Here is a 10,757-nt window from a genome sequence, read left to right on the forward strand (position 1 = left end):
ACTACTAAGCTCTAAAGAATGGAACTGCAGGGGGACAAATAAGTGGACAGAAATTACTTTTGGTGAATCATTAAAGAACAGCAACAACCTCCTCCATTTTACCCTTTATGTCTTTGCCCTCTCACTCTTCAGTCCTCTTTTTTAAGACCATTTCAACCTCTGTTCTAGACCCCCTTCCAGCCTCTCTCTACCTATTTTTTTTAATGCTTTCTGTTCCTCATATCCACATGTTGGTACATTCTAGAGAAGGATAAAGTAAATACAAACATCAAGATTTAATCTGAGACTACAAAACACACTCTGGTCAAGAAGTGTGCAACTTGTTAAGTCTATTTCCCAGAAGAACAAAATTCAGCGAGATAGGAATTTGCAAAGGACAAGTGCACATGACTAGAACATGGAGAACAAGCTACTTTGGTAGAGAGCCGGACTGCAGTGAGAATCTGAGAATAAGCATTGCCAAGAACACCCTGTACTCTTGATAAAATCATCACTAGAACTGATTTACAGCAACAGCTACTGTTAAGCAATAAATGAGTAGTGTTGTACAGCAGAGCTGCAGTTTTATGACAGTTATGATACTCATGCAAAGGCACGCTATCCGCGTGGGAAGGAAAGCAGAGGATCAGAAACCCCTTGAAGTCAGGCGAATAGTAACAAGGAAACACCTTAGTGCTGTCACTTGCTTTTACCGGGTCTTCTGTGTAACATACAGCTACTTGACTGACAACACTGAAGAATCTATACAAATGACACAATATGCACTAAGTTCTCTTCTTCCTTGTTAACACGCCAGTAAAACTAGCTGCTAGATTCTGGCTATCTTTTTTTGCTGCTGTAATTTGTATTGGTGTCTGAAGCCTACAAGCCACAGTTTGATTTTCAGACATCACACTGGAAACTGGGGGGGGGGGGGGGGGGGGGAGTTTTTATTTGCTGTATAGTACAATAATTTTATTTCAAGGATAAAATCCTAAGAGAATTAAACAACAAGAACACAAAATAAATGAATAATATATTAATAAATCAGATCTGTTGGTTCTACTTATAAAACTGAGTTAACAGCATTACTCATGTGAGCAATGCCAGATGGATTTGGCTCTTATTCATAGGAGCAATAAATACCAAATATGTCATTAATGTGTTATATGGAAGATGAGTAATATGTGATTCAAAAACAGCATGAAAGAATACTTCAACTGCTGACTGTCAAACTGTGGTAATGTAATCCTCAGTGTAGAAGCATAATATTTGCAAACTAGGACACTCAAATTTTTTTGACATTTAGGAAAACAGAAATTGACTTGAGTATTATCTGTGTCTATCCCTACTTCAAGTAGTACAGCCAGCATAAAAAAAAAAAATCACCTTCATATTATTATTGCTATTTCTAAAAAGCAATTAAAGTAATCTAAATTAAGCTAAAAAAAAATAATGGGACTAATTTGTTACATTAATATTTCTATCAGTGCAGTTGTTTTATATCATAGCACAGAGATATTAGAAGCAACATGAATTTGAAGTTCCACAATAAGCAGCTGATGATTCTCCTAAACAAATGGCTCATCAGCAGTTCAGGAAATCCTCCAGGCCCAGCTGGGACTGGGCAGAAAGTCTGGTCCACAACAGGAGCAGGAGTACCATCAACAACCACCCATGCTCAGCTAATGAGCCATCTCAGTGAGGAAAAGTTGAAGTAGCTTTGTGTTTGCTGTGTCTCCACCAGCCCACAGGAGCTCCTGCCAGACTGCGTGTTATACCTGGGTTTCTCTGAGCTTGTGCTCGTGTCATCCGTTGCAGTACACACATAGACATCCAAACTACCTCGGCTACGTCAAATTCACTGCATGCATGGAAAACCTGAGTATTCCAGGTTTAAAAATCTGTGTAACTCCACTGCACTGTTAAAAGGGTAAAAATTAAGACCTGGTGAATATGCTGTTGTCAAAAGCACAGCTTCACACTGCAATTCACTTTTGCAGAAAGGAAGTGACCCTGCAGCAACCTGACATACCACTCACTACTACGATTCTTTGTAAAGTTATTAACATCCCTAAAACAAAAGCAAGATGTGAGCATAGACATGCCTCCAAAACAACAAAACCGAAAGCCAGAACTGCTAATAACCTAATTCCCAGAGGGCGACATAAAAAGCTGCTCCCTGGAAGAGCGCTGAGTGCAGGCAGGGGCAACGGTGGCCTACATCACCATCCCACCTTGCACATGTAAGGAAGAACCACAACCGGCATTTCCTCCGTTTAAAACATCCCCAAGAGCAACCACAATTCTGCATCAGGACTGCTCCCTGTTGCCTAAGTGAAATCAGGACCTGGGTCAGGGTAAGAAAGCAGCATCGTTCTCAGTCCCTCCACATAAATTCAGCCCAGCAACAATCTGCTCCGCTGCACCGTTCAGTGATACACATCTCCTCCTCAGCGCATGCCAGGATTTCTCCTGAGACAAACTGCCCTGCCCTCAGGCAGAACTGGACGCAGTCTGCCCAAGCCATGCCACAAGCAGAAACACAGCCTTGGGTACATATAAAATGTATTCCAAATTTTGTCCTCTGCTCTTGATAACCTCTAAAAAGGGTGCAAAAAATTATTTCTGGTAACATTCTTATTGGCTCAATTGCCCGAACAGGTTTCTGTATTTCCAAGCCTGTTGAGAACCTGCATTTAAGGATAGTATTAGTAGGCTAATGCTTCTTTTTGGATTCAATAGATGTAAGGGTGAAAATTTACTTTTTCTACAGTAGAAAACATGCTAAACATTAAAATAAAATTAACATAACGGGAGTTCACATAAGATAGTAAACTTCATAGACAAGATTTAATCCATGTCTCATGCTCTTGTACATTCACACTGAAGTAATATTAAATATACAAACTGTGTATTTTTATATATCTATTGCACACATATATAAAATAATAAACTTCATAAACAAGATTTAAGCCATATCTCATGTACATCTCTTGTACATTCACATTAATGTAATAATAAATACACACGATTTTTTTTTTTAATTGCCTACTGCACAGGATGGGCTGCAGACAGGGAGTGAACTGGTGTAACACAGCTGACATCCGTAACAACTCCTTTCAAACAAAGGGGAAATTGGTGTCAAAAATTCAAAGGATCACAGAAAAGAATGGATCATTTCACACACAAACAAACATTCATCATCCTCCTGCTTGTGCTCACCAAGGAAGTGTGTATGGGGGCTCTCCCCCGACTCCTTCCTGTGCAGACTGGACTTTGCCCTTCAGCAATCAGCAAAGGTAGGGATCATAATTTTTTTTTTTTTTTTTTTGTTAAGGAAAAAAGGTAATGTTTTCAGAAAACATGGTAAAAATTAAAACTAAACCTACATTACTAATGTACACATAAAATAGTAAACAGCCATATAGCACACTTCTGAAAAACTCTTCACAGACCTTAGAAACCGTATGTTAGGTTGGGAGAAAGTATTCCCTTGCTTGCTCCTCTGGCACTTTACCCCTATACATATAATCTTGTTTTCAGGAAGCACTCTGTGTATTTTCTTCGCATGAATTGTTTCCATCACCTCAGGGCTATGACAAATAATCTTATCTTTTCGATCTGACAACACAGACAATTCCCAAGTTTCCATTCTCCTCTTTTTGCTAGACTCTTAAAACTGCAGTTTATTTGCAGGATATATTATTTTAATCCAGATTTGTTGCAATCTGTTCCACAGCCGCCCAGAGATTCAAATTTCCAAGTTCATCCTTCAGCAGACAAAGCCTACAGTTAAGGGTAGGAGAATTCTCTTAACAGCCATACTCTTCACAAATAATTAAATTTGCCCCATTAATACCCCTTCAAGGTTTGAGGTTAGCTACCAAATACAGTCATCTGAGTCCTTTCATTATACTTTCTTCAAACCCCTCTAGTAGCCAAGAAAAGTCCCCCTTTGCAACTCTTTTTTCGCTTGCATTACCTTCAGAGAACCTTTCCTGAATGGTGCGTACAGGCCCCCGTTAGGCTCACCTCCAGGGCTGCTCAGCTTTCCTTGCTACATCCAGTATCACGAATTACAAATGTAAGCCTCTTAAAACTAGAGATCACTGAAGTCAGATTTCTTGAAAGAACAAACAAACCTTGCACAAGCTCCAACAGTCTCTAGTCCTAGAGGATGCCACGGGAGGCTGAAATCAAACCCCAGTCCTCACAGCTGCATTCACTTTACCCTCACAACACCTGTCCTTAAGGACATCCTGCTGAGAGCTGAAGTCTCCTTATTCCACCCCATTTTAAAACAGAAACATAAATATCCTTAACTCAGAAGTGCGAGTACAAGAAGAGCTGTTTCACTGGCCACAGGCAAAAAACAGACATCAAAAAACACTGAAAATTGCCACTACAGTCCACATGCATACCAAGCAAGTGCAACCCTACCAGCCAAAGGGAAATCTGCACCAGACTTCACGTGCCACCACAACCCGCAGCGCTGATGGAGCAGTCAGCTTGTGGCCCTGCAGCCCGCCGGGGCTGGCACACGCTGCCTTCTCAGCAAACAGCACCAAGGACCTGCTCTAGGCTAGAAACGGCTTTTTTGCCAAATTAGTTTTATTTTGCGTCAGTTCCCCCATTTAATGCACAGAGCAGCCACAATACTTGCCCCATAAGGAAGGCTGTGGAGGAGGGGAGATTAAAGCAGGCATGAAACTGGGGCCTTAATTACAACAGCATTTCAGCTGGGAATGGTCAGCCTCTTCTATAAAGCAAATAGCATTACTGCATTTTTAACCAGAGTGGATAATTTAACTGCATTTCTCCCTTCCTTCCAAAAAAATTATGAGGCAAGACGGTGGAAATCTAGATCTTGAAATCACTTAGCTTACAATTTTTGCTACCCAAAAAAGCCTCTCCATGAGCAAGCCATGTAATCTGCAAATTATGCAACTCAAAAGCACATCAGCTTAGCAAAATGGAAACATCTTGCACAACCTCATCTCATCAAGAGGCAACAGACAGCGAGAAACACGAGTGGGGAAAACAAAAATGAAACTTGAGTAACTGATCTGTGCCCCCAAATGACAGGACTTTTTATTCCACTAACTACATATTCTACATATTATTTGTCTACAAGCTCTGAATCTGCACAGTGGGAATACTGGGTTATTTTTGAAAAGTGACAGTAGGAGATTTTTTTTAAAAAAAAAAAGCTTATGAGCTGCCATCAGAATATTCTAAAAACATCTTCGATTCTCTGCAGAAATGTTCCCTCAGAAAGTGGCTGGTACAGCTTTCCCACACAGGATTCAAAGGGATTACCAGGAAACTTCCAGCCATGTGCATTACATTTGAACACAGGTGTTTTCTAGCCATGTTAATACAAAGAAAACTTTTTAAGAAATTGTTTTTCACTGGATAGGAACCAGGTGGCACCTGTGCACTCTGAGGGGGACCCGCACAGCCCCACAGCACTACATGCACCACGCAGCTCCCTGAAGCTGTGACAGCAGAGCAAGATCTGCACCTAATGATACTTCACAGATGAAGTTAAAAATTATGCAGTTAAAAATTATGACAAAAAGTAATGCTTCATCCCATGCTTGGTTAACTGAGCAGTCTGGAGCATTTCATGTCCGAATATTTCAGGCCTTTACTATTATTCAGTTGTTGCATCTTTGGCTTTTGTTATACTTCCTTTCATACTTCACTGCTTCAAAACATTGCTAATTTATTTCTTGTGTCATAAAAACCCTAATGTATTTTTCTGACTTACTTCAAAGCACTGTTTTCTATCAGCTGATCCCACAGTGCTTATTTTCTCTGTCTTTCTTCTTGCACCTGCTCACTGAAATGTTTTTTCTTTCCCCTCCTCCCCCCAGTTCCCAAGAACACAGCCTCCTACTACTCAGCAGAAATGCATTAAAAGGGGTATATGGTGAGAGGGAGCTACACATTTCTGCGTGTTCAATTAAATCAGAATGATTCATAAATTAAGGGACTATTTTGGATCTCGTCTCGTAGGTAGCACTGTCCCTCATATTAAGTTACACATCAAGAGTAGGAAGTGCATTTGTCTTCCTTGCAACTTCCTTCAGCTTCTGGGTACTGTTATAGTGCTGTGGCCGAAGGGAACGGGAGCGAAGAAGCATTACTGAGGTTTAGTGGATTCAGATTTAGTGCGGGAAATATCTGTTGCTCCCTTCCATAGAAAAACTATGCTTACATTTTCCCTAAAGGCAATGTTTCTCCACAGGCAACACACCAACCTGTCCAAAACTCCTATCAGGAAAATCCATAGTAAAGGTGAGGATGTGGATATAGACTATGATTAATCCCTGCATAATTTTGTCTGCCTGCTCTGATTGTGTGTAACCCCTTCATCACTGTAATTTTCAGATTTGCCTTCATAAGGCAAATCCCTTTCACTGTTGTCTAGGGGATGCCACATTTCTGCCTGGATGGACAGATGTCAAAGCTCAGTCAAAGTCTGGCGCTCTGGCTAAACTTCCAAGAGTCAGATAGCCAAGGGGAAAAATTCTCAAATTTTACTACTTAGATTAAAAAAATGGATCTTTCCAGATCTTTCTGAATGTTTGGTAGTTCTGCCTTTGGCTCTTTTTGAATCGTTACCACCCCAGCATTTTGAAGAGTATCTTCAGCATTCAGGATCCAGACAAGACTTGCTTGTTTCTGGCCTGTATCTTGTCTGTCCTGGGCTTTTAAAAGTACTAACTTATGTGACATGACCTATGCACCCTTTAACTGGTACTTATAATACCTTAAGTGAAAACATGATTTACAAAAGTGCAGTCCCACACTTATTTCAAACAAGCATGCCTACAGACAAGTGCTGTGAACATCAATTTACAAATGCACTTCAAAACTATCTTTTTCACAGTACTGTTACTCCGCTCTTGGAGCTCTCTTGAAAATAGGCTGATTTTCACTTAACACAGAACTGTGTCGAACAGTGCATTTTATTGTATGTGTAACTGTCAAAGACTATTAAGGACAGATTCAGCCAGTTAACTACTTTTTTTTCTTTTTTTTTTACTTTTGACACTAGGCAGGACACAAGCTTAGGTCTCCAGAAGCTGAAAGAACAGAGCTAAGTTCTCAGCCAAAATGTGTCACACACTGGCACTTGAATAAAACCAGATGACTCAACAGAAGACGTTGCTTCATAGTTTAAGATATCTCACTTCTTGGCTAATGTAACTTTCAATTGTTCCTTTTTAATCTAACATTGTATGTATATATGCACATTCTTTTTGAAAACTATTTTAATAATTTATGAACTCTGTTCTTTTCCAAGAAACTGGTTTCAGTATAGTATTGAGTCCTTGTACATTTGAAATACATTCCAGACAGATCCACCACAGCCAATTTCTTCTTCACTGTGCAGTCTTCAAAACATAACTCATACCTACTATGTTTGAAATAGTCTTGCTTTTGTTTCATTCCTGGCAAAATTCATTGTGAAAGATTTGAGTATTTCAAGCTCTTTACAATATACTTAACCATCAGCACTTATAATCTACTTGCTCCAAAGACTTCTACATACATAATACAAACTTCAGATTAAAACAAGGACTTATAATTACTATTCTGTAACCTGAAATTACATTGGCACATTTCCCTAACAATTTAACAACATTCTTCTGTTGGACACAGAAGAATTGTTTTCTATACATGCTTCCATTATATTTTCAACACTATAGCCTTGGACATTTCAGCACACATGCTTTCTATTTTTGGACAGTAAATAATAACTCTCATGTGTTTTGAGACAAAGCTTGACTAATTTATTCATGACTACCTTTTTCTGTTCCCTGTAATGTTTTTTAGTTTAAAATCTTGAGAATTTTGGGAGTTTTGTATCAGGTTCATTTATTGAAAGGCATTTTCTCCTCTTTGCTCTCAAGTCCTCAGTTAGCGGACTCATCTCAGAATCACACAATAGTTAAGGTTGGAAAAGACCTTTAAGATCATCAAGTCCAACCATCAACCCAACACCACCGTGCCCCTTAACCATATCCTGAAGTGCCACATCCACATGTTTTTTGAACATTTTCAGTGATGGCAACTCCACCACCTCCCTGGGCAGCCTGTGCCAATGCTTGACCACTCTCTCAGTAAAGAAATTTTTCCTAGTATCTAGTCTAAACTTCCCCTGGCGCAACTTGAGGCCATTTCCTCTCGTCCTACCACTGGTTAACATGGGAGAAGAGACCAACACCCACCTCACCACAACCCCCTTTCAGGTAGTTGTAGAGAGTGATGAGGCCTCCCCTCAGCCTCCTCTTCTCCAGACTAAACCACCCCAGTTCCCTCAGACGCTCCTCATAAGACTTGTGCTCCAGCCCCCTCACCAGCTTCGCTGCCCTTCTCTGGACACACTCCAGCAACTCAATGTCCTTCTTGTAGTGAGGGGCCCAAAAATGACACAGTATTTGAGGTGCGGCCTCACCAGTGCCGAGTACAGGAGCACAATCACTTCCCTACTCCTGCTGGCCACACTATTTCTGATACAGGCCAGGATGCTGTTGGCCTTCCTGGCCACCTGGGCACACTGCTGGTGTGCTCATCTCACAATGGCACATTACAATGTCATGTAAGGAAAAAGGCAAACACAATCTGGATTGCAATTCGTATCTGATAAAACACTGCAGCTTCAATAACATCAACATTATTATAAAACTAATTGTAAAGAACCACAACTCCTCGATGTTATGTTTTAGGAGCAATACTCCGGAGCCTTCACTGAGGGCAGCTGGTGCCATAAAGCACCTGGCCCCCTCACGGGTGGTGGCAGTCTACCTGTATGAGAACACTCATGGACAGTCTCCTACAGTGGCAGGAATGACTGAGATTTCTCACGTATTAACTGCCACTGGCTACCGCCCTTCATCAGATGAACAAATCTTGACCCTCCAGCAGAGATGCAGGGGCTCTAGTGGGTTCTCTGAAACCCCACTGCTAATTGTGTCCAAGCATACTGCTATTTATTATTAAAAGATCTATGCAAAAATAAAATTTATCTTACCAAAAGGAGGAGACTCTCTTCCATCTTCTAATCCCGAATCTCGCTCTCTGTCTCTCTTTCTGTGTTTATGTCCACGGTGCCTATGGCGTCGGTGACTTTTTCTTCCACCCAGTGGCACGTGAACTCCAATGAACAATGTTCGATGGCCTACAGGTTAAAAAAAAAAGTTACCTTTTAAAAAGGGGCTGTGGCAACATAATAACAATATTAATAACCATAATAGCATTAATGGTATTACTATTATAATTGTGTAATTGTATAATATTTATTATTCAATGTTAATAGTCATAACATTATTGATTACAACAATGGTGATGTAGCATCACAGATACAACCCCTTGACACAGGACAAAATCCCAGTATTGAAGCCCTTACGACGATGTGCCCGATTTTTTTTTTTCCTTCAAATTTGCATCTCTGTGTGCGAACTTTCATTAAAGCCAGACAGGTGCTCTGTAAAATGTCTTCCAAAACAGTAACAAGAAGAGACACATGGATCTGTTTGCATTGAACATTTGGTAAAGTTGCTGTTTGTTTTGTGCGTACTGGAACTTTACAAAACTCATTGCTATTTATGAGCCAAACCTTGACAGAATTCTTGTGGGAAATTCACTGAAGGGAAAAGAAAAAAAAAAAAAGACTAAAAAACCCAATAAAACACTATGGAAGCTATACTGCAAAATCACTATAAAACTTTATGTGCTCACATCATAAATACATTGCTGGTAGCTTAGGGTGCTTTCATTTCTTATTTTATTTTTTAAAATATGTAAGAAGGTACACATTGCCATGCCTGCCACCATCTTTGAGCCTTTGAGCCTGAGGAATTTTATGTTGCTGATCAACCCCAAAAGATTTAGCTCTCTTAGCTATGTGTGCTAACAGGATCAGAGCACAGTGGAGCATTTAGAAGGGAGAGAGCACAGGGGAAATGTGCTGAAAGTACCACAAAATAGAACAAATAGGAAAGAAATCATGACACACTACAGGCAGGTCTCCTACATTTACTCAGCAGAAAGACACAGTCCATATTCATATATTCATCTCAAATAACATTTATTTTCTCCTTGAAATGAGCGTAACACAGCTAGTGGATAATTGCTGCTTCACTGTAATCATTCAGCAGTGTCAATCATCTGAAAAAGGTCAAGAACATTAAACTAAGGTAGCACGTGATCCCTAATCCTCTGGAGGCTGGAGTGGGGGCAGAAAACACAGCAAGGCAGCATTTGTCACAACACATCAAAGAAATTCAAGGCTGACAGGAATTCTCTGCAGAGGTAGAGCTAAAAAATCTGGAGAAAAGGCTCTGGATACCACACTAGTTACTTCCTCAGCTTGGGAAGCACTTCTTGTAGAGTCAGGAGATTTTTATGAAGCAAAAGTCACAAGCTGGAAATTTTTTATTTTTTTAGATACCTCTTTCTTCTCACTTATTACATTTAACCTAAGAAATTATTTAAAGAGAGCTACTGCCTTTGGTGTATTTCAAATGTATTGCAATCAGTGGTGCACAAAACAAGGAAGAATGTATTCCATTAAAAGAATTCATTAAAAAGATACTGAAGGACAGCAGTAATGTAGTACTCAACACTTCCTTGTCCACTTCCTTGGGTAGAAAAAAAGCCAAAACAGCATTTTGAAAGGAATGGGGTTACCCTTCCTAAGATTTTAATCATTTCCAGAGGTACAAATAGATTGCTTTTTTAATTTAGTAATTTAATACATT

At 39.9% G+C, this 10,757-nt stretch overlaps 1 protein-coding gene across 1 annotated transcript in view; it reads right to left on the bottom strand.

The window, feature by feature from the left end:
- SLC4A10 (solute carrier family 4, sodium bicarbonate transporter, member 10) overlaps positions 1 to 10,757 on the bottom strand; it is a gene marked incomplete at its 5' end in the record, with an annotated part of 90,131 nt that overhangs the window by 79,187 nt on the left and 187 nt on the right. Inside the window, one exon of the mRNA XM_010288505.1 lies at positions 9,029 to 9,175. Within this exon, the coding sequence (XP_010286807.1) occupies positions 9,029 to 9,175 (147 nt within the window). The remainder of the gene's footprint in view (positions 1 to 9,028; positions 9,176 to 10,757) is intronic.

The sequence above is a fragment of the Phaethon lepturus genome, unplaced genomic scaffold (assembly GCF_000687285.1).
Source record: "Phaethon lepturus isolate BGI_N335 unplaced genomic scaffold, ASM68728v1 scaffold3646, whole genome shotgun sequence".
NCBI classification, from domain to species: domain Eukaryota; kingdom Metazoa; phylum Chordata; class Aves; order Phaethontiformes; family Phaethontidae; genus Phaethon; species Phaethon lepturus.